Consider the following 23,278-nt stretch of genomic DNA (forward strand, 5'->3'; position numbering starts at 1 on the left):
CGCGGTGCTCCCTGGCTGCGGGCCCTCTCCCTCACGCCGTTGCCGGGCAACAGAGCGGCGGCGGCCCCGCGCGTCGTGACGCCATCGGTAGGCGCCGGGCGGCGCTCTCCCTCCCCCCCGCCTGCCCCGCGCAGTCGCGGGGGGCGGCGGCGGCGCGCGTGCGCGGCGCGGCGGGAGCGGGGCTTCGGCCGCACGTGGACAGGCGGCGGCGGCAGGTACGGAGCGGGGGGTGGGCCGGGCCCGGCCCGGCGGCGGCGGCGGGGCCCTCGGCCCCCGGGTGCCCGGCCCCGGCCCGGCGGCCCCGGCCCGGCTGTGCGCGGCTCCCGGGGCAGGGCGGGGGCTCCCCGCCGGGAGCCGTCCCCGCCCACGAAGCGGCCTGAGGTGCGGGGGCCGCCGGCGGGCCCGTCCGGGCCGGGGAGCAGCCTGCGATCCACCGGTGCCCTCGCAAGGCGGCTGCCGGCCCCGGTGCAGCGAGTGTGCCCGCACCTTGCCTCCGGCGCCGGGGGTTTCCTCAGCCAAATGTCGCCGTGCGCCTTTGGTGGTGGCGTTTTGCCCGCTGAAATTAGCGTGAGGGGGTAACGGCACCCTGCTGCAGGGCGAGGTCCGCTGAGTGTCTTGAGGATATTTCCTGGCCTTTTGGTCCAAAAGCTGAGAAGGTTTTGTTGGAAAAGGGGCAGAGACACTGTGAGAGAGGAGAGAGAGTGAAGATCTTCACGCAGACCACGGATAAACAGCGCCCCATCATCCAGGCGACATGCTGTGCTGGGTGGTAACGCTTTCTGTCCCGCAGGTGATGCGAGGATGACCATGGCCCAGGCTGGAGCCGTAGTTGCAGCTGCCACAGGACTCCTCGTCTTCTTCCTGTACTCCTCCATCCACAAGGTTGAGGAGGGTCACCTGGCTGTGTATTACAGGTACTGTTCCCTGCCAGTGCCTTGATGGCTTCTGTAGCCTTCCCTGAGTTTCTCTCTCTCAGCAGGGGTTCATCCCTGGCCCCACATCACCTCAGGAGGTGATTGCTCTCTCCTGTGTTTCCCTCCAGGTTTTGCCCCAAGGTGGGCGAACCGTGTTGTTTCAGCTCTCTTGTACCAGAAACAATGTGGGCCTGGATAGCCTGCCTCTGTGCAGAACTGTTACGAGTTTTGGTCTTTCTGAATCCTCATCTACTTTTCCTCCCTCTCCTTCCTTCCCTTTTCTGGGTCACAATTTGGATTTCAAAGCTTAGAGGACCAAAGCTCTTGGTCCATCCGGTCTTTTAACATCTGTTGATCTCTTCCTCTTACATCAAGGACTCTCACCTCTGTCCCAAGACTGTCAGCCAGCCACAGTACCCACTTAGTTGTTGCTTCGAAATGGGTCTTCTCCCTGGCTCTGGCCAGAGTTTCACCTGGGGCTCATAGCTGCCCTGAATAGCGTCTGTAGAGCAATGCATTGTCAGTCCATAACAGTGAGCGGTCACAGTCACTAAATGCCATGTCTTGACTAGATTTTGCTTCAAATTTGAATGAAGGAACAGAGAAATTCAGTACCAGCCTTTCTGCGTTTTTTGTTGTATTTCTGTCCTGTCTCTTCTGCCCTTTGCACTCACCACCATGGGCCAGTTTCCTTTGCACTGCTCTTTCCTTTAATTACGAGTGGTTTCAACAGCATTGGCCCTTGCAGGACGCTGCAGGAGACCTTACTGCGCTATGAGGATTGACCATTTAGAGCTCTTCCCTGTCTCCTGTCTTTTAACCACCTCCCAGTCCCCACAAAAGACTGTGGATTTTCTTTGTGCTTTGGGTAAGGGACTGTGCCAAATGCCTTGTGGAAATGAAAATTGGTGGTATCGCATCAACCGCTGGATTTTTCCATGGTTACCAGTGCACTATTTAGAGAAGAAAATCTGTGTTCTTGAAGCTCTCTGCAGTGTTGCAATAATGGAAGAATTTAGTAATATCTGCCTTCTCTAAAAGTTAATTGCTTACAGGACTGAAGCAAATGATTGTCGAGTTGCAGCAGGCAAGTAGCATATGTAGTCAACCCTTTTATAGGGGAATTGGTGGCAAATTTCATGCAGGTGAGTAATGTAATCTGTGCTACCACAGCTGTGACCCCTGGTGGTTTGAATGGACTTGCTTGCTCTCAAAGAGAGCACTTACTATTTTCTGGTTGCTTGAGTCTTCTCCCCATTTTTCTGTCTCTCTGTAGGGGTGGTGCATTGTTAACTAGTCCGAGTGGACCAGGCTACCACATCATGCTCCCGTTTATTACCACATTCAAATCCGTGCAGGTTAGTATCTTCCCATCTTGGAATAGGGTGAGTGGGAGCGGATGTCGGTAGGGATATCGCTGGATGGGGGTGACTTGGGCAACTGGTGTTTGCAGAGGGGCTCAGTAATGTGGTAGTCAGAGCAGTAGCTCCTAGGAAGCCCTTGGTTCCTTCTGCTTTAGGTGCCAGACCCAGCTGTGCAGTGGGACTTCTCCTTTTGGTGGAATCTCCGCAACATGCATGTGTGTTGCTTGGGACAGATGTCTTGCTCTGGGAGGACAGTGTGTTTGTGGCCCCAGTTGTTTCCCAGGAGAACTGCAGGCCTCAGCGCTGCAGGAGCTGAGAGTAGGGAAATGAGCACAGCTGCCTTCTATCTTCCAAAAGGCAAGTTGAAAAGAAGTCTGTCTTCTGCCCACACCTGCAAAAGTCAGGAGGGAGGCAGAGGACACATTTTTGGCTCCATGTTCCTGTGTAATGGTTGTGAGAGTCTGGGCACAGCATGATCTTCCTGAAGAATGGAGAGGTTTTGAGAGCACTGGTTGTTTTTCTTATTTCAGACCACGTTGCAGACTGATGAAGTGAAAAATGTGCCTTGTGGGACAAGGTATGTTTTTCCTTTGTATTTCATTTAGTGGTGGACTTGGCAGTGATAGGTTAACAGTTGGACTCGATGATCTTAACGGTCTTTTCCTACCTTAACAATTCTATGATTCTTCTTGTGATGAGCAGATGCACTCTATCATGTAGTTTGCAGCTAGTTATTTACAGTGCTGTTACACAGAGGCTGAAAAGTGAAGACACGTACCCTAAAATTAGTCCCAAAAGTACACACATATATCACGCTTGGAAATAATAGAGCAGGAGGTATGAGTGGGAGTGCTCTTGCTTTTATTGAAATTAATGTTCAGAGGGTATTTGCATTTATAGTGATATCCTCTTGATTTTTCTTGCTTTCTTCCCTCAATTACTCTGATAGCCTGTTGCTCGTGCTTTGATCTGCCCTCTGCTTTGCAGTATTTCTAGTCTGATTCTTGTATTGACCCCAGCAGTGGGCAGAAGTAAATGGTGAATGGGAATCCTCCTGATGGGACATGATTCATTTCAAACATAGCTCAAGAAAATGAGTCTCCTGGAATTGTTTGGGCATTTTTGGAATTGACATTTCACCTGATACAAAGAGAGTGAGAAAGAATAAAGAAGAATCATATGTGTGGGTGGCACCTGCCTGCTTCATAATTAAGCTGATGCTTTTGTCAGCACAGATCTGTATAATATTAACAAGCAGAGCAGTAACAGAAGGAGAGGACTGGTTGAGCTGGGTTGCAGATCTTGTTGTGTTGGTTCATTCACAAGTTGAAGTGATGACTGAATCTGTTTCTTCAGGATAAAAATGAAACTGGTGATTCTCCTTGTCTTTTAGCTTTAGGGTACTCAACAATATTTCTGTTTAAAAAAGAAAAAGCCAGTATGACTTGAATGATGACACATAACAACCATGTTGAAATTAAAAGTTGAATGTTAGTGGCAACATTAATGAGGCAGAGTTAATTTTGATCTGGTTTAGCCCTTATTGAAATGAGTTCTTAGAATTATTCCTATAGCAACTCATCAGACATCACTTGGGCTTAAATATTAACACACAGTTCTCGTGGGCCCTAGCTGGTTTTAGTTTAGATCTCAAACCTCTTTCAGGAGTGTTCGTAAATAATGCTAGCGTTTAGTGCTGCAGCCAGGGTTTTGTGGTCAGGTGAAGAGTCTTTAGGTCAAGCGAAAAGTAACTGCAGGAAGGAGGAGTAAGACTTATGTTCTGTATCAATATCTTTTAAATGGCACAGTTAAAAATAAGTTAGCAGAGCAGCGTTTCAGCGATGTGTTTAATGGCAACTTTTAGCTCATAAGTAGCATAAATAGGAGTAATACTTCACCTGCTGGATGTTGTAAAACAGCATCGCACCTCTGGGCCAAGGATGGTGTCTTGCTATCTTGCAAGCCACCTCAACAGACCAAGCAAAGCTTTCCACTGAAGTTTAACCACATTAGAGATGCTAACACAGTCAAAATTAAACTGTGCTGCTTTGACCCTGGCTGAGCAGGGAGGCTGGACAAGATGACCTCCAGAGGTCCCTGCCAGCCTCAACCATTCTGTGCGTCTGTGATTTAGGAGCTAAGTATTCTGTTTAATTCTGTATAGTTAGTTCATTAAGTTTCTGTTACGTTTCAACATTGCAGGATTCAGTTGTGCAATGCAGGTGGTTGTGAAGTTACAGGTAATAAACATGCTTTAAAACACCAAACAGCTGGTGAAGCAGTTCTTAGTTAATAATTGAATAAGCTTAAGACCAAAGGTCCCAGTAGCCCTGTCCATTTTTAAGGTGTTACTCCAGAAACCTTTAAATTTGCTGCATTTGGAATCAAAGTCTGCAGCTGCTCCATGCCAAAGCTTTGAATCCACGTTTCCGTAATAAAACATTAGCTTGTAAATAACAAATGGATCAAATCTGAAATTTCACTATCCCGTTTCAAAGTTCATTACAATAATAAATCCTAATCAATTTAAATTTCTGTAGTTGTATATTAAACCATCAGACTTTAAAGGCTAGGTTTCCCTTCCACCATATTCATATTCCTGTTCCCTGTATCCTCATCTACATTAGGAAGCTTCTGAATGGCTGTGTGGGTGTCCCGTCCCCAATTTCTGCCTTAGCTGTCCCATTTATACTTGACAGCATCAAATGAATATATTAAATACAGATTTTAAAATACTTTGTCACCAGATGATTGTTTTTCATAAAACAGCTGTCACCCCAGAGACGAAAACTATTTCCTTGCCACAGGTAGAATATGTATCTGCTCTAAGCTGTGAATTGCCTCTGGTGCCTGAGATTTCTAGCTTTCCCCAACAAGAAAATGTGTGCACAGTTCCTCGGAAAGTTCAGCAGTTTCCTCACGGCAGGTCTGCTGATATCCAAAAACTGATGGAAAATCAGTTCAATAAACTGGTTTTAGAAGAGCAAAGTATTCCAAAGGACTGACTCGAAGAATTAATCGAGAATTAATACACTCACGAGTATATTAATTGTGGAATATAATAAATGGGTTGAAAACGGTGTTGTGCAAATATGGCATGAGAGAGTTACGTAAGTAGCTTTTATTTTTTTAATAAACTTAACTGGAAAGAATCATGCTAAATATTGTACAGGTTTTTATAATGCCAAGAAACAGTAAATAGCCAGGATGCTAAGCAGTAATATTGCTCTTGCATTAGATGTTTATTTGCAAAGGTGCAAGAGTCGTCTTGTGCTTGTGCTGCAGATTGTTGGCAGGAATGCAAACGGAGCACTGGAGGAATGCTGTTCTGGGACAGATCCCCATTTGTTAGCCAGTCATGTGGAAAAATGTGTCATGAATATTGCAAGTGGATGTACTGCATTAATCCTTGTATCTCTAGACAGACCAGATCTGACTTTTACATGCTCTGATTGGCTAACCTGGTCTGGTCTTGTTTGTGGTCAGCTCTAGCAATAAGCATTAAACCTTTGCCTTTTTTTACAGCCCCTTTTTTATGGCAACATCCTTCAGTTTTTCTGTTGTCTTCTCCTGGCCTGGCATAAGCTAAAATCCTGAAATGTATGCGGCTTTCTAAGGTCTACTGAAATGCCTGCTAGTGTATGTTAGTCCCCTGTACGCTTTCACCATGTCCTGTAAAGTTAGGCAAAGTTAGGCAGTATTGCTGCCTAGTTATGCTTAAACTTCTCCCAGGTGCATGTAGTCTATGTGTCGATCATCCTTTCAGACTTCCTATGGATTTCTTCTTGTTCCTCTCTCCCCGACCAAAGAGCCTGCTCAACTCAGTGCTGCTCCGCCCAGCCTCACGAGCAGCTCTGCAGTGAGGCCCCTGGGGAGTGCGAATAGCCCTCACAGAGGCTGCAAATGACAGTGTTAAGCTGCAGAAACTGCAGTGGAGAGTTGCAAGCACTGGAAGTCTCCCTGTGGAAGTCACCCTGCCTTGCATCTGGCAAGAAGCAGGCTTTGGCAAATGAGGATGTTTTGAGAGTGGTAGTGGCTTGTAAGAATGGAAAGAGTGCTGTCTGAGCCAGCTTTTAATTCATAGGTGTCAAAGGGCAAGTAAAGCAGTTGTGGATGATGAGAGGATTTGTAGAGTTCCAGGTCAGCAATGTGGGTGAATCAGTGCATGATGCTCTGCCAGAGCAACTGTCCCAAAACTGCCCAGGGCAGTATCTTCTGCACCCCAGGAGTTCACTAACATCTACTGGACCAAGCTGTTTGAGAGGAGGTCTTGTCTGACATGTTCACTTTAAGATCAGAGTGTTACAGTTCAGTTTGGCTCCTGGGTTTACAGCAGCGAGGTCCAGAGGACCATCCCCACTGCACAATGTGAAATGAGGATGGTCCATCAGCTGGATAGATGGATGGAAAACGCAGTGTAAGTGCTTTGTAGGCTTGGTTTAACCTTAAGCCCTCAGTGGAGAAATAGGTGGCCAGCATATTTGGGCTCTGAGTGGCACCTGTTTCCTCGAAGCCATTGCCTGACCAACAGGACTGATATAATTCACTTATGCCCCACCCTGTTGACCCATGCTGGTTGAGGTCCTTGGCAGGGTTGCTGTGGATAGCGTTGGTTGAGTCAGACAGGCAGTCCTCTCTGGTCTGAGGTGCCAGCCTTTCTTGCATGTGAGATAATGAGGGGCTGTGGATGAGTCCTGCACAGGAGGTAGATTGTCTCAAGTGCTCCCTTTTTCCTTCTAACATCCCCATAAAATTGAAATGCCAAAAGGACCCCAACATAAGGATGTGCAGTGGAGGAGATTCTGGTGGAAGAAGCCCATGCACTCTGCTTTGGTTCCTCACCAGGATATCTAGAAGATACCCCAAGATGGTAGCTGGGTTTCTGTGTCCTGGTGAAGATGTCATAAGGTGACTGGGACAAATCAGGAGAATGAAAGCAGATTCAGAAGATCATGAGGAATGCTGTTGAAGATCACTTGCAATGATAAATAGTCATTTTATTGGATGTGATGGGAGAGTTAGAGTGCAGAACAGATGAGATGGAGAAAAACACATATACCATGCCATTATAACTGCTTGTGCAGCCTGATGTACCTAAAAAGGATGCATAAGCCTATCTTATTTAAAAATAATAGTAACATTTCTTGAGAGAGCCAGCAAGAATGACCATGGTCTAAAGAGAAATCTTGAGTGAAAAAGAGATTAATACTCTTAATAGTAGTATCTCACTGGGAAAGAAGTCTCTCTTTAGCCACAAATATCTTTTCTGCTGGCTTGTCCCTTCTAGCAGGCAAGTTCAGTCCATCACCAGTGTTTTTACCTCGTAGCTTGCCGCAAAGCAGGCAGGTTTGCAGAACAAACGCAGGCTGTGCCTGGGAGACCTTTTCTAAAAGAGCACAGACACGGGCAAGTTCAGGTGATTTTTCTGCAGACTTAGCTTTCAACTGCCAGAGATTAAGATTCGTAAAATAAGAACCGAGTTTGTTATGGGGGATACATTTGAGTTAAAACACCACAGAGACTAAGTTTGGAAATGTACGAGGTCTGCTTCTGGGGATCAGCTGTCTCTAAACAGTTTCTGCTAAAGCATCTTGTTTATGGTTTGCGTTTGCCCTGAGGACAAAATTGCAAGAACGCTTTAAAAATACACTCTCAAGGGACTTAAGAGCTGTTGAAAATTAAGGTTTTTTTCTTCACTGTAGAGTTTGTGCTTTTCCCTGGTGCCACAGGTACCCAGGGATGGGCATGACCTGCTGAAAGCCACATCAGTAAGATCAGAGGCTGGGATCAAGCCCTACCTCTGGTTCCCTCTTTCCTCTGCCAGTCCAGCAGCATGTGATCCCTTGGGGAGAGGACTGCCTGCAGGCTTCTTCTGATGAGGTGTCTGGAGCTTCTTGACAGTGGACATGCCTGGGCGTGTGTGCACAGTTGCCGTGTTACTGGAGAGCTGTTTGCAACATGACGTTGATGTAGGGAATGTGAATTAAGTCTGTTATGTGCTTTCTTTCTTCCTTTCTAACAGGGCCCTGTCAGGTTCCTGCTGGAGTTAGTAAATGCATAAACTTTAAGGGCTTTTCTGTTTAAAATGTATTTGCTGCCTGGAAGAGCTGTGGTGTGTCTGCAGTTTGTGTCTGCCCTGCTGCTTGCAGGTGTCATCTGCTGTCCTTGTTGCCTTCCCTTCGTTGTGCTGGACTCCCCCTTTCTGACAGTTGCAGCTACATTCCTATTCAAAAACGTTTTCCTTTTGCTGGCTAAGTGGGAGATGACAAAGTGAAGTGAAAGTGCTTTGCAGACTTGCTGGAGCATGCTTTTGATTTGTGCAGAGAGAGGAACCAGTCTACGAAGCTGGGGTTTGCTGTCATCTAATTGCAAAATACTCAAGAAGTCAGAATTGTTCCGGATAAATTTAGTAGAATTTAGTAAAAGAGGAAAAAAGACAACTTTGCTTTAAATATGGACCACTGTTAACAGTTGCGGTAATAATTCATGAATTCTCTTTTTCACTTACAGTGGCGGTGTTATGATCTACATTGACCGAATAGAAGTTGTGAATAAATTGGCACCGTATGCAGGTATTTCCCGTCCTGTTTCAACAAGCAGTGCTGTGACTGTCTTCGCTCCTCCTGTAGCTGCTCTGTCTTGGTTTGCAAGACTTCCATTTTCTGTGTCTTGTTATCCTTATGGTTCCCAGTATCGTAGCACTTGGTTTCATGCATGCGTCTGCAAGCTTTTCAAAAAGCCAAACATTTGCAAAGATGAAAATAAATTCTAGGATTGCTTCTCCCCTGTACATTTAGAAATGTGATGGGTGCTCAAGCAGTCCTATTTCTTGTTGCTGAAGGGGAGACCACCTGTCAAACTAAATACATGGGACAAAGGCCCTGGGTGCTTGCCAGTTCAGCTCTTGGGAAAATTACAAAAGCAAAGCTTGCGTAGGAGCCTCTTACTTTCTTATTTCACCAGCTCCCAAACCAAAGACCCACACAGCTTTTTTTTTTTTTTTTTTTCCCCAGCAGCATAGCTTAATGCAAAATGCTAGCATTACTGAGGCATTGAAGGGTGAATTCATGTTAGAGTTGTGGGAATGATACTTGTTTTCGCTTTATAGTCGCATCTGTTCCTCTGCACGCAGGTTCTGCACAGGCTTTACTATTTCATTTGTTTATGCAGATCATAAAACAGGACCGTGCAGTATATCTGCTCTTTGAAGTCATATAATCCCAGCAGCACTGGTGGAGGGCATCTCTGCAGGTTTCTCCTCTAACCTCCCTCCCGCTCACATCAGGCTTCTCACAAACAGCTGGGCAGGGCAGCTGTGTCTTTGTCCAGCCAAGTCCTGAAAACTCCCAAGGATGGAGATTCCCCACCCACCTGTCCCAGTGCTGCACTACTGTCCTAATACCCTGAGCTGTTGTTTTGCGGTTATGGCATTGCAGAAAGCAGAACATGTCAGTGGTGACCTGTGATAATTCTCTTACTTCCTCAGTGTACGATATTGTGAGAAACTACACTGCAGACTACGATAAGACCTTGATCTTCAATAAAATTCATCATGAGCTGAATCAGTTCTGCAGTGCCCATACCCTGCAGGAAGTATACATTGAGCTGTTTGGTAAGTGGATGGCAGCTGGATGCACCCACCAAGGGCAGTGTAATCTCCCTGTTCTGCTGTGGAATGTGTTACAGCAGGCTCCTATGAACAAACAGCCTCTGTGCTGGAGTTGCAGTCTAGAATCCAGCTCCTTATATATCCATATGTCACTTCTTGTGTAACTTTACTCTTTAATGATTCAGATTTCTTTGTCTTTCCGCAACTGCATGCGGGAATTTGATTTCAGTCCTTTTCCGCTTAGGACTGAATTCTGGACGCACAAAGTAGCCACTCTGCTCTTGTGCATGCAGTTGTGCCTATTGCCTTCACTATGATGATGGTTTTGTCTTGTCTACTTCTACTTTTAGGCCCATGTTCTGTTGCTGAATTGACTTTTTTTAATTTAAAAGCTTCCTTCTGGCTGGTTTTAGCAAGTCAGAGCCAGAAGGGACATGCTCTCAGTTCATTGCAATGCTCCATTTTTTTCACAAGGGGGTAGCAGTGGTTCAGGAATTAGCAAATTTGATGTTCTGCTTCTTGGTACCTACCTGTGCCCCCAAAGACATAACAGCATCACGTTCCTTCTTGAGTGGCAGAGCAGGGGAAAATAGGTTTATGGAAGATAAAAGGTTGTCAGAGTTTTAACATTAAGAGACTGTCAGTCTTTGACTGCTGTACTCAGACTTGCCAAATATCCATAGTCAGAGAGGAGTTTCCTGGTAGCACATGCAGCTTAATCACTTCATAACGGGCCATTTCTGTGGAAAGATCTTCCTGGAGCTTGGAAGTGCCAAAATGCATTTTTTCAGTAGCAAGTACTGGATCCTGCAGGTCCCTAGAGACTTAAGGCAGAGCTTGCTGCTGGCAGCAGAGTTGGTGTGGCTCTGGCTAGGAAGGGATAGACTTCTGCTGCAGGCTCTGGGTGCTTTTTCTTGCTCAGATGCTGAAAGCTGTTTGCCCTCAGCTCAGATACCATGAGTTCATCAATAGCTGAACCTTTCTAGAGACACTAGCATGTGGCTCTCCTCTCGGGAACGTTTTCCAGGGGGTATAGGAAGAGAAACAATGTACTGAATGCACTCAAAAAGCATCTTTATCTTGCACCATAGAGATACCTGCACTTCAAGGCCAGCTGACTCTGCCACACAAGCTGTAGGAGAAATTATGATAAGCTAAGTGGTCTCTCTCTTGTCCTCCAAACACAGATCAGATAGATGAGAATCTGAAGTTGGCCCTGCAGAAAGATCTCAATGTCATGGCACCAGGTCTCACTATTCAGGTAGGTTCATTCCCTAACAAAGATTATTCTTTTTTCCACCTCTAATTTGCTCACCTTTCACTAGATTAATGAGGTTTCTTGCTTCAATTTTCCACGTAACATGAAATAGTTGAGTTGAGGTTTGTCAGTTGAAGACTGTCCATATGACAGTGACCACTTCTAAACACCAGGTTTATGTTAGGGGAAGACCTGCAGGATAGAGAAAAGGACCTTTTAGGCCACAAACCTGCAGGTATTGGATTTAATTTGCGAAGAGCAAGAAAATGTTTTTCTTTAAACTACCTTTGGCGCCCCTGCAAAACTGGATGTTCCAGTGTGCCAGTGCAGTTCCTACAGGTAATTGCAAAAGAAGAGACCTTCATCTTTTCTGTGCTTGTACCAGAGATAGGGAAAGATGTTATATCTCAAGTGATTTTCTGCTTATACTTAATGTTAGAAACTCATGTTTAACCTTAGCTGGGCTATGGGACATACTGGCTTTTTGGCACGTTGAAGTTCAGGGCAACCAACTGGGAAAAATATACTTCAGTCTCACAAGGGCTAAGATGGAAATCTCTGGAGATTTCCACTGTAGGGAACAGCGAGACCAAATCTGTTTTGCCGTTCTTGTTGCCAGATTTAGCTATGCTGGCTGGCTGCATGCAGGGAGGGTAAGCCTCCCATTGACAGCATGTGAAATGCTACGATAAATACTGTTTTGCTTTGTAGCTCATTTGTGCATAGGCTTGCTCTGTTTTCATGAGGGTGAACCACAGGCAGTGTCTTATCACAAAGAAGTTGAGATGGCACCACTCTTCCAAATACCCAAGTTAACTTGCACTGTAGATCACAGAGAGATTTCCCACAAAAATTCATCATCGATCAAAATTATTGTTGTAATGTAAAGGCCCTTTTTGATCTCAGGGTATGGAAGGGCGTAAGCAAAGCTCACAGCTCTTTGCTGGGAGGTGTTAACTACAGATCTAAATCTGATCTTCAGCATACGCTATGCCATCTCAATTTGGCATGCCCAATCTTCACTGTTGGTCAAAAGTTGGAGGATATCCTGCCTGCGTCAGCCCAGACTGAGCTCACTGGACCAGCAGTTTGAAAAGGTCCCATAACTAGTGAGGAAAGTGATTCATCTCTAGTACTTAAGAGACAATGTTATCCTGCCCTTGTGTTCCTATTGTTCCCTTTCAAAACAGAGCTGCACCCTTGTCTCCAGTAAAATTATGCCTCAGCATACAACTCTGCCATGTTGCTGTGTCTGTTGTCAGGAAATACCCTGCTCCTTTGGTGAAGAGCTGAGCTTTCTATAAACTCTCCACATGCAGCTGTGTAACCCAGATTAACTTAACTGTACCCAGAATTGAATTGTTTTGTGAGCTCTAAGGGAAATAATTCTGTATTTGAGCATAACGCTTTCCTCTTGAAGAGCGTGTTTGCACGCGCGAATACTTCAGAGATCACTGACAATTCATTTTTGAAAGAAGTGACACAGAAAACAACTCATTATTGAAAAGATGCTGTTAGAGGGAATTACAAGCATTTATTTCTAGGTTTATTAAAACTAGCGTATGTGAAACCTTCGCAAGTCCTCCAAGTTGCCTGATGCAAACCATTCTTTCCTAACTGGAATGGTGGCCACAGCCTGAAGAGAAGTGGAGGCCAGTGGATGATAAGAAGTGTCTAGGCACAGTGTCGTAGGGAAGGCTCCTGCACTTTCCCTGTGAATGCAGCACACCCTGGGGCTTGTCTCAAGTGTCTGGACAGAAACACACACATCCTGGGAAACAAACTTGAGAAACTGGAAATCCATGCACGTTTGCAGTCCGAGGGCCTGGTGGGATAGCTCACGTGAATGCAGTGCTGTTGTGGATGGGCACAGATGCTCAAGGGAGGACAGGCTGAGAAGGTGAGGCAGCAAGGTTGTGCTGCCTGCAAAAGACTGGCTCAAATCATGTGGATCTTCACTTTGGGATAGATGATGAAGAGCTTAGATAAGAGTCAATATAGGTAAGAATCAGAGCAACATGGAGGACCACGTGGTCCTTGTCTGCTGCAGACCGCCCAGTTAGTAAGATGAAGTAGGTAAAGCTGCCTGTAGAAGACCAGAGGAAGCCTCATGATCACAGACCCTAGTACTCATGGGGGTCTCTGACCACCTCAGTGTCCACTGGCAGGGCAATAAGGCTAGGTGCAAGCCATGCTGGATGTTACTGAAGGGTGTTGAACAGAGGTTTTGGCAGTGGAGAGCAAAGCTGACTGGGGGAGACGCTCTGCTGGACCTTTTAGAAACAAGGAAGAACTGGTTGAAAGGTGAAGTCTGGTAGCAGTGTGAGCTGTACCAGCTGTAAGGTGGTGAGTTCAAGGTCCGTGGAGGAGCGAGGTGAACCAGGAGAATTACGGGCCTGGGCTAAAGGAGAACACAACTCAGTTTGTGCGTGATGTGCTTGGCAGGGTCCAATGGAAGACTGCCATGGTCAGCAAAGGAGGCCAGGAGGCCCCTCATCATTGCTAAGGACACCCCAAAGTGTGGAAAGTCAAGCAGGTGAGACAGAAGGATGGTGTGGATGAACAAGCAGCTCCTGACTGAGAAGGGGAGGGGAGGGGAGGGGAAGGGAGGAAAGGAGAGGAAAGGAAAGGAGGAGAGGAAAGGAGAGGAAAGGAAAGGGGGAGAGGAAAGGAGAGGAAAGGAAAGGAGGAGAGGAAAGGAGAGGAAAGGAAAGGGGGAGAGGAAAGGAGAGGAGAGGAAAGGAAAGGAGGAGAGGAAAGGAAAGGAGGAGAGGAAAGGAAAGGAGGAGAGGAAAGGAAAGGAGGAGAGGAAAGGAAAGGAGGAGAGGAAAGGAAAGGAGGAGAGGAAAGGAAAGGAGGAGAGGAAAGGAAAGGAGGAGAGGAAAGGAAAGGAGGAGAGGAAAGGAAAGGAGGAGAGGAAAGGAAAGGAGGAGAGGAAAGGAAAGGAGGAGAGGAAAGGAAAGGAGGAGAGGAAAGGAAAGGAGGAGAGGAGGAGAGGAGAGGAGGAGAGGAGAGGAAAGGAGGGGAGGAGAGGAGAGGAGGAGAGGAAAGGAAAGGAGAGGAGGAGAGGAAAGGAAAGGAGAGGAGGAGAGGAAAGGAAAGGAGAGGAGGAGAGGAAAGGAAAGGAGAGGAGGAGAGGAAAGGAAAGGAGAGGAGGAGAGGAAAGGAAAGGAGAGGAGGAGAGGAAAGGAAAGGAGAGGAGGAGAGGAAAGGAAAGGAGAGGAGGAGAGGAAAGGAAAGGAGAGGAGGAGAGGAAAGGAAAGGAGAGGAGCTCACAAAAGGTGGAGTAGGGATAGATGAGCTGGGAGGAATAAAGCTAGTTGAACAGAGAGGGCAGGGACAGAGTTAGGAAAACCAAAGCTCAGCTAGGCTTGGACCTAATGATGGCTGTGCAGTACAACACGGAGAGCTTCTGAGGTGCATCCACAGCAAAAGGAGGGCTGAGGAAGCTGTGGGGCAGGGCACATAGTGACCAAGGACATGGAAAAAGTTGAAGTACTCAACACCTTCTTTGACTTCTTTCTGGCAAGGTCTGCCCTTGGACCTCCCTATTCCTTACCCTAGCAGCAGAGTCTGCAGAGGTGAAGCATTACCCACAGTAGAGGGCACCTGAGCAGATGGATACACACACAAGTCTGTGGAACCAGGTGGGACGCATCCCAGGGTGCTGAGTTGCTGGCCCGCACCATCGTGAAGCCACTCACTTATCTTTGAAAGGTGGCAGTGGTCAAGGGAGGTCCCTAATAACTGGAAATAGGCAAATGTCACACCTATATAAAGGAGGAGGATCAACAGGAGAGGAGAAGTACTGTACTGTCAGCGTATTCCCATTCTTTGCAGTGTTTACATTGCCATCTCAGTGGCTTTCAACTGCACTTTCCAGTTTGTTGGTATCCTTTATACTGGGTTCCCCACACTGGATTAAACATTGCCTTCAGCCTGCTGCTGAGCTTTTGCCAGTGCAGCTCAGGATGTGGCTGGACTTCGTGGCCACAGGGAAAAGATGCTGTCATATAGTCAGCTTGTCTTTTGATTTCTTCATGCTCTTTTTTGCAAAGCTGTTACTCAGCTAGTTAGTCCCAGCGTCTCCCAATGCCTTTTATTATTATTATTATTTTATTATTATACACATTTTATTATTATATACATTTTACTATTAACAATGTTGACAGTGCACACTAGTGTTTCCATTTAGTAGATTTAAGTAGATTTCACCATTAAATAGATTGAGCCATTGGCTTGAAAAAGAAGCAGCTAGTGGAGATTTTCAAAGACCTGGGAGCTTTCCTGATTACAGAGGAATCTTTGCCCGTGTTGGAAAAGCCATGCTTCTGGAAACCGGTCTTTTGTTTTGGTGCAGGGGGTATTATGGAGGTAGAAAGTATATCCCCCTGCATACCCTGCAGTGGCTGGTGAGGTGAGCTTTCTGCGTGCGGTACCTTTCTAGGGACTTGGTAGGAGCTTAGAAAAATCCTTTCACTGAAGGATGTTCTGGTCTGATGTCCCATAAATCTGCTTTCTTTGCTTGTTCAGAGAAGCAGCAGAGTTGGGGTTGTTCAGCCTGGAGAAGAGAAGAGTCCAGGGAGACCTTATTGTGGCCTTTCAATGTACGAAGAGGGCTTTTTACCAAGGCCCCTAGTGACAGGACAAGGGACAATGGTTTTAAACTGAAAGAGGGTAGGTTTAGATTGGATATAAGGAAGAAATGTTTTACAATGAGGCTGGTGAGACACTGGAACAGGTTGCCCAGAGAAGCTGTGTATGCCCCATTACTGAAAGTGCTCAAGGTCAGGTTGGACGGGGCTTTGAGCTGACTGATCTAGGGGAAGATGTCCCTGCCCATGGCAGGAGGGGGTTGGACTGGATGATCTTGGAAGATCCCTTCTACCCCAAACGATTCTGTGATTCCTGAGTGTCTGGCCTTGATGACAGGCTGGCTCCTTCTCCCCAGGCAGGGTGTGTTTGCCAGGGCCAGGGTGCCTGTAACATGGAAACGGTTCCCTTTTCGCACTGCATACGAAGATGTGTCTGGACATGTCCGCATCTCATTTCCCTCTGTGGAAGCATCTCGGTTCTTTGCAGAATTACTGACCCCAGAGAGAGGCAACAGGTTCAGCACTAGAACTACAGTGGAGGTGGAGCAGGAGGGCTGTGAAGCAATTGTACAGCCATGGACTGTCAAATCCGCATCTCCCAAAGCTCAGTAATGAGCCACACAAAATGCCAGCTGAGCAGCTGACTAGCAGCTCCTGGTCCTGTCTCTGGAGGTGTTTCCCTCATATTTTGAGAGAGTCCTCTGCAGAGCAGCTTAACAGCTGTCGCTGGCATGTACCTGAGTGGTAGCGTCAGCATCGCCATGCGCATCACTTTTGATGATCCGCAGTTGCAAATAACAGCAGTTCTCAGCTGCCACCCATGCCCTGTTGCTCTCCCCTGTCTTCACTACTGTGCCTCTCATTGTGTTGTCACTTTTGCAAGCTTTTGTCCTGGAAAATCCATTTCTGAGCTCGTAGCCCTGCCTCTGTTCTGCAAGTCTCGCTCCTGCAGTTTAATTTCATTGCGTTTGTGAGCCCCTTTCTTGAGCAGTACTTTGGGGAGTGTTGTCTGGTGATGTTTGAAGAGTCTTTGGGGTGGAGAACTAAGCTGCTTCTAACAAAGGTAGTGGACCTCTTTAGAAGTCCATTCCACAGGCCTTACTTGATCACTTAGGTTCCATAAAAGGTGTAAAGACAGGAAATACAAATGTAAGGCACCTCTGTAAGAGTGGCTGTACTCAGCTGTGTTGTATAAGAGGACTGGGAACCATTCTGTGTGGTCTTAGATCAATGTGGAAATGTCCAGAGCGCTACAACTGGTTTTGCAAAGATATTTCTTAGTTATGCAGCTCGCATCAAAATGTTTAATTTAAAAGGCGCTCACTTTTTTTTTTCGTAGGCTGTGCGTGTCACAAAACCCAAAATCCCAGAAGCCATCCGAAGAAATTTTGAGCTAATGTGAGTAGCTTTACATAAAATTGTATGCATTGGTTTTGAGTGTCCAGCACAGGTATAATGCTATGAAAAGCTCTTACATGGTTCTCAGAAGGTGAGAGGTGCGCTCTAGGCAGCATGTGCTTGGCTAGGTGCACTTGTGCGTTCTGTTTCTCTATTTCCATAGCTCTTTAGCCTTGAAGCCTTTCAGCCCTTCACAAAGGTGGTTGTTAGGCTGTACAGAGCCCATATCAAGGCCATGTTCCTGCTCCTTTATGTAGAGGGGACACTGATGTGCTATAGAAAACGTGTAGAAGACTCATAAACTGAATTCAGGGCTCCCAGGTCTTGATGTCTCACCCATAAGCTCCCCTCCAGCAAACTCAAAGAATTGCAGACAGATTTTAGTCTGATACGTACCTGTGGAGATCTCCTGTCCAAGCCCTTTCCCAAAGCAGGGCCAATGCCACAGCTGCAGCAGGTCACTGGGGGCCATGTCCAAGAGAGTCAGGGCATCCCCAGGGATGGGGATCTCCCCCACTGCTTGGGGCCCTGTCCCAGGGACAGCCCACACGCATGGGGAAGGGCTGTTTCCTTGGGGCCAGATGGAGTTTCCCATGCTGCAGCTGTGCCGGTGCCTCTGGGACTCTCGCTGTGCCCCTCCAAGCAGAGTCCGTCCCTGGCATCTCTGGGACCCTTTTGGGCAGGCGGAGATGCCATTGGGTCCCCCTTCACCACCTCATCTCCATCTGAGCAAGCCCAGCTCCCACAGCCTCCCCTCATATACCCTGGCTTCCACCCCACATCTGCAGTAGCCCTGCACTGGACTCGCTCCTCGTTCTCAGGGCTTCAAACTATATATAGCATCCAGATGTGTCCTCACCAGTGCCAAATAGAGAGGGGGAATCATCCCTTCCTTTGACCTGCTGGCTACGCATGTGCTCATACAGCTGAAGACAGAGCTAGTCCTCATGGCTGTGAGGACATGATACTGGCAACTGGTCAGCTTCTTGTCCCCCTGGCCTCTCATGCCCCGGTTTGCAGAGCTGCTCCCCAGCTCTGTTTCCCTGTGATAACATTTCTCACCCTGCAGGGAGGCTGAGAAGACCAAGCTGCTGATTGCAGCCCAGAAGCAGAAGGTAGTAGAGAAGGAGGCAGAGACAGACCGGAAGAAAGCACTCATTGGTATGTTACCAGTTGGGAGTACTAGCAGACAGGGGCCAGACTGAATTTCCATTCCTACATCCCCCAGTAAGCCGGGGTAGGACGTTGTCTTGCATCGCTGACAGCTCCCTGAAGGAAGCATGGCCAGGCTGCACCAACAGTCATTTAGAAAATATGAATGTTTGTGCTGCTATACCTACGTCCCACCTCGTTCCCCATAGTAGCAGAGCAGCAAACACCTCTGTTCTACAGTGGGGCTCCTGTTACAGCAGGCCAAGAGATAACGGTTCTGCCAGAAAAAGTGCTTGGTCTTGAAGCCAAACGTCCCTGTGCCAGGGGGAATCATACTTGTAAAAGGGATGTCAGCCAGTGCAACTCTAGAAATACCAGCACTGTGTTTTCTTTCTGTAACTGTATTGCTTGGAGTACAAACTGGGACTGTAGGATCCGAGCAGAAAGGGAGGCAGCAGAGAGCGAATTACTTGTGTGGCAGATTCTGCAACCAGGTGCTGGGGTCATAGTGCTGATGGTCAAGCCCTGAGAAGTGAATGTCTGATTGCAGAGGCAGAGAAGGCTGCTCAGGTGGCGAGGATTCACTATCAACAGAAGATTATGGAGAAGGAAACGGAGAAGCGAATTTCTGAGATTGAAGGTAACTGTGGTGCTAGCGTGCTGCTGGGGTCATGTTCCAGCTAAGGGTGGTGGCAGGTAGAGGGACCTCAGAACAGCATTGCCAGGCATTGGCATCCTGCAAAAATAATAAAGGGTGCAGTAGCGCAAGGTTGTGCACTGGGGTCATTCCTCCCCTTTGCAGGCACCTCTCCAAGAAGCCAGCAGTGCAGGTACATGGGTCATGGGCACACAGGTCAGCTCATCCCCATGGGACAAAGGCTCAAGTGCTCAATGTGATAGGGCTATTCACTTGCTAATGCTTCTTTTCCTGTCCTCCTTCTGTTGCTGTGTTAGATGCTGCATTCCTGGCAAGAGAGAAAGCTAAAGCTGATGCAGAGTACTACACTGCTCAGAAGCTGGCTGATTCTAACAAGGTGAGCACTTGAAAGCTGGTCAGAAGAGGACTTCCTTAGCCTTTTCCTCTGCACAGGAGATTAGGTTCAGGTGGGCAGCACTGGAAAAACACTTGATTTAACAGCCCACATCCCAGGAAGCAGCTGCCTGAGATGAAATCTAATGATGTGGGGCCCAGAAGGTTGTCTTTTACAGTCTCTGGTTTCTCTTTTTGTAGCTGAAACTTACCCCCGAGTATCTGGAACTAATGAAATACCAAGCGATAGCTGCAAAAAGCAAGCTGTATTTTGGTGACCGCATCCCCAACGTGTTTCTGGATTCCTGTGCCTTCCAGCCAGCCAATCTGAGGACTGCCCAAGAAACCAGCCTTCCTTCACAGGAGGCCCCGGAGACCTCTGGAGAAAGCCACCTCAGAGCCAAGGAAAGCACTGGCTGACAGAGGTAGAAAGATACCTGGTATAGCTCAACAGCTGTGAATGGGGATGTTGCCCTGTGCTGGTGGGGCGGATGCAGCGTATGCATGGACATCTTGTGTATAGGTGGCAGTTGGGTTGACTTTCTGCTAGCAACACGTTGCAAGTGCTCTGCCTCTTCTGTTTCTTCCCCTATTAAATTGGTGCTTCCAAATGAGGGATAATCCTGTACTAACATACCTATACTGGAATATTAAAAGACAGACACCAGGAAAGCCTTCTGCAGTAGGTGCAATTATTTAGCAAGCATTACTCTGGAGGTAGGAGAAGTGGCTTTGAGTGCTGCACACTGGTCATTCCCCAGTGCTCCTCTCTGAGGCTGAGCGAAGAGGTTTCCTTCGTCCTGCTAATGAAGCTTCGCTTTGTGGACTCTGAGGCCGGTTTCTACCGGCACTATCTAACTCTCCTCAAGGACTCCAGTGGAGTGGGCTCTCCTTGGCCAGTGGAGGCTGCATGTTCCTGCTCAGGATGAGGCCTGGCGAGGAGTGGTTTGGTGTGGAATAGGTTATTTGAATAGGATCTGCATAGCCATAATCTTCTTTCCTGTAGGCAGTGGCACTAGATAACAACTCAGAGCAAGCAATCTCTAACGGGCTTCTCTAACTCCCCCTCTCCAAGCAAGAGCTTCACTTTGGCTGCCCATGACTGACTGTAGTACATTTCAGCTGGGTGGCTGGGTCTCACCTTGCACCTTAAACCAGATTTCAGAGTGCATGGAGCACCTCCGAGCAGCTGGTTGGGAACAGAGCTGGGAAATCTTTGCTCAGACCCCAGCCTCCCTGTAGGTCTTTTCACCAGGGAAAGGGGGCTGAATTTCCACTGCTGTGCCTTGCTGGCAAAGTGAAGAGAAGAGTGAAGGGACCCTGCTCTACAAATGTTTTGACACCTCTGCTGCAAAGTAGGAGAGGCATCACTGCTCCCTTGTGCAAAATCCACTGCTCCAAGAAGTGGGACCTGCCTTGTGTGTCCTTGAACAGCTACAGTGGGGAGTCTGTCACTGGTCCTCTCATCACTGGCCAGGCTTTGATGTGTTGCAGGGCTTTTGACTCATGAGTGGTGCTGGCAGGATGATCTTTTCTCCTGGTGTGTGTTGTAATATGTCCAACACCTGCTCCTGGCATGCCACTGCAGGGTGAGAGAAAGAGATGTACTCGGGGGGAAAAATCTACTGGTACAATCTGCTTTCCTCTTTTCCTCTGTCCTCCCCTTTGCCTGTGAGGACGTGCTTGTTTCTAGGACCTGTTTCTCATTGCGTTCTGCAACGATCCCAGAAGACAATGGCTGGGGAAGCAACTGGCAAGAGCTTGAGCTGGAGCACCATTCCCCAGCTGGTAGCACTGCCTGCTTCTGAACCCACTGCATGTTCAGAGACTGCCTCTCCTCTGCTAGCCTGGGATATCTGTACATTCATCCTGCTTTCCTGTCCTCTCGGGTGGAGCCAGGTGTAGCACTCAGTCCTGGTGCGGTTCACTGGATGGGCTGGTTGGTGGTGACACTCCAGGCACTTGGCCAGTTGGTGCTGAGGGGCTTGTTGGTGCTGGTGTTGAGATCTTCTGTCCCTGGCACTATCTGCAGCCTCATGGCAAGGGGAGGAACATGCTTAGCTTTTGCTTTGGTGAAACATTCAACCCAAAACAAACGGCCTGAACTTCACCTCTGCTGATGATTTCCCCAAATGAGTTGTGTAGGCTTTTAGCTTTCCAGTGCTGCTCTCCTATCCTGTGTAGCTTGACTCGGAGGATGGTAGTATCTCTCCTCAAGGAAGGTTGGTAACATACAGTGCCTTATGCTGTCTCAGCTCCTGCCCTGGCTGGAGCATTCCCCTGGATGCATCCCCCCTCCATCTCTGGGGCAGAGCAGGGGTGCATTAACCCTGCCTCTCCTGCTGCTGGCCAGCGTGGGTAATACATGACTGTGGGACTTTGCAGCAGTTTCAGGTGGTCTTTCTTTTCCTCCATCTGTCTGCATACTCCCAAGGCCCAGTTGATGCTTTGTTCCAGGATACGAGCTCCTCTTCAAACCCAGCCGTGGCAGGAGCCAGGGACCAGGACCCTGCCCCAGTGAGAGACCAGCTGAAGGTGCTGAGCACCAGTCCTGGCTTCCAGGTTGTGGGCAAGCATGCTTCCTCACGCTCTGAGGATGAGAGCAAGGGTACTGCTGTTGCCAGGAGGAGAGGTTTCTCCAGTTTTTGCTGTACACACCTGGTGCACAGGGCTTGTGGCACAGCCATGTGCCTTGCAGATCACAGCTTGGGGAGCACCAAGCCTAGCTTTTGCATGCGGGGGCTCATGTCTTCACCTGCCAAAGGCTCAGACAAACGGTGTCCTCCTGGTGAAGAGCAGTCTTTGAAGGACACTGGTGGGCAGAGGACCAGGAAGGATGTCTGCATGTCATGCTGGAAGGCAGCTCAGCCAGCAGGCAGGGCAGAGCTGAAACCCATGGCTGATGGCAGGAGAGGAGTGGGCAGGCACAGCATTAGCCCCATTAGATGCTGCAGTGCCCTCCCCAAGGAAAGGGTACCAGGGCAAAGAGAGGATAGCAGAGTATTTCGTAGCTGTGGTGTTTGAAATGTCTCTTGGAAGTAGTTTGACTTGCAAGGTCCCATTTCTCCTGTGGGAAAGGCTTTGAGGAGCCAGTGGAGTTGCAAATCTTTGACCCTCCACCTCCTCGGTGTTGTTGGCTTGCAGCAGCCACTTTGGTTGAATTTTGAGACAAAGGCAGGCTTTTGAGAACAGAAACACTCCTGGAGGAGATGTAGACTTGTCTCCATGTGGTACTCACTGGAGTTTGGCACTACCCAGTGCTGGCATCAATCCTTGGGCATCAGACTAGTTGGACAGGGTAGGTTCTGCCAGCCTGGAGATGACAAGAAGCAAGGGCACGAGGGGAACCAGTAGAAGCAATAACCAGGCAGCTCACAGCTCTCCTGCAGTGATCAGAGCAAGATCCCCATGCAGGGAGCAGGAAAGCCTTCCAGGCCACTGGAAGGGCTACTTGCCTTTGGATCTGAGCCTTGCTGGGCCTCCCTGCAGCCGTCCAGGTGGATGCATGGCTTTGCCATTAGTGTCTGTCACTCTGGCTAAATGTCATCCTGCTCTGGTTGGGTATGCATCAGCCATCTCCTACCCGTGTGGTCTGAGCGACACCTGGGGATGCTCCTGCAGTTTGAAGTCCTGCAGCAATGTGTGCATGATGCTCAGTGCCTTCTACAAAGGCCTCCTCCATCCCTCTGCTTCCCCAGACACCGCTTCAGAAGCCTGAGTAGGTGTGCAAGAGGAGGGAATCACCATGGCTTTAACATCCCAGTCTCTCTGAGCTGGGAGCTGCAGAGCAGGAACATGAGTGCAACCAGGAATGTGGGTTTGAACTAGTTTTTCTCTCCATTCAAAAGGCCTGTGTGCTCATGTGACTGAAGGGGTCTGCCACTGGATCCACACCTTTAAGTAAACACGACACATATGTTGAAGTTTACATGCACAGTGTTAAGTTCTTTTGATAAAG

The 23,278-nt window shown here is 48.0% G+C and overlaps 2 protein-coding genes across 9 annotated transcripts in view; both read left to right on the forward strand.

Moving 5' to 3' along the window:
• The window catches only part of CHUK (component of inhibitor of nuclear factor kappa B kinase complex), a 32,922-nt gene extending 32,008 nt beyond the window's left edge, over positions 1–914 (forward strand). The window contains exon 22 of the mRNA XM_087765908.1: positions 791–914. Coding sequence (XP_087622034.1) covers positions 791–805 — 15 coding nt within the window. The 3' untranslated portion in view covers positions 806–914. The remainder of the gene's footprint in view (positions 1–790) is intronic.
• ERLIN1 (ER lipid raft associated 1) lies at positions 793–23,266 on the forward strand. Of its 8 annotated transcripts, none has more exons than XM_009466048.2 (11): positions 797–914; positions 2,191–2,272; positions 2,809–2,855; positions 8,789–8,850; positions 9,765–9,890; positions 11,075–11,148; positions 17,080–17,138; positions 18,208–18,299; positions 18,841–18,930; positions 19,245–19,324; positions 19,522–23,265. In XM_009466048.2, exons 1-11 carry the CDS (start codon positions 802–804, stop codon positions 19,738–19,740), a joined length of 1,044 nt encoding a protein of 347 aa, XP_009464323.1. In that variant the 5' UTR covers positions 797–801; the 3' UTR covers positions 19,741–23,265. The 8 variants fall into 8 exon arrangements, with proteins under 8 accessions (XP_087622048.1, XP_009464323.1, XP_087622053.1 ...); XM_087765921.1 differs by having other exon boundaries at positions 898–914; positions 1,663–2,272; positions 19,522–23,261; XM_087765925.1 differs by adding an exon at positions 2,434–2,635 and having other exon boundaries at positions 908–2,272; positions 19,522–23,261.
• The last annotated feature ends 12 nt before the right edge of the window (positions 23,267–23,278 follow it).

Source organism: Nipponia nippon, unplaced genomic scaffold, assembly GCF_047370975.1.
Source record: "Nipponia nippon isolate SJK-2023a ecotype South Korea unplaced genomic scaffold, ASM4737097v1 scaffold_3, whole genome shotgun sequence".
NCBI lineage: Eukaryota > Metazoa > Chordata > Aves > Pelecaniformes > Threskiornithidae > Nipponia > Nipponia nippon.

What these genes read in the sequence shown, in the direction of transcription:
- ERLIN1 (XM_087765921.1), top strand. Translation starts at nt 2,054, where the DNA reads ATGCAGGTGAGTAATGTAATCTGTGCTACCACAGCTGTGACCCCTGGT. An exon ending in AATGTGCCTTGTGGGACAAG is followed by an intron (nt 2,856 to 8,788) that starts GTATGTTTTTCC and finishes TTTCACTTACAG; the next exon opens with TGGCGGTGTTATGATCTACA. An exon ending in CCGGAAGAAAGCACTCATTG is followed by an intron (nt 18,300 to 18,840) that starts GTATGTTACCAG and finishes GTCTGATTGCAG; the next exon opens with AGGCAGAGAAGGCTGCTCAG.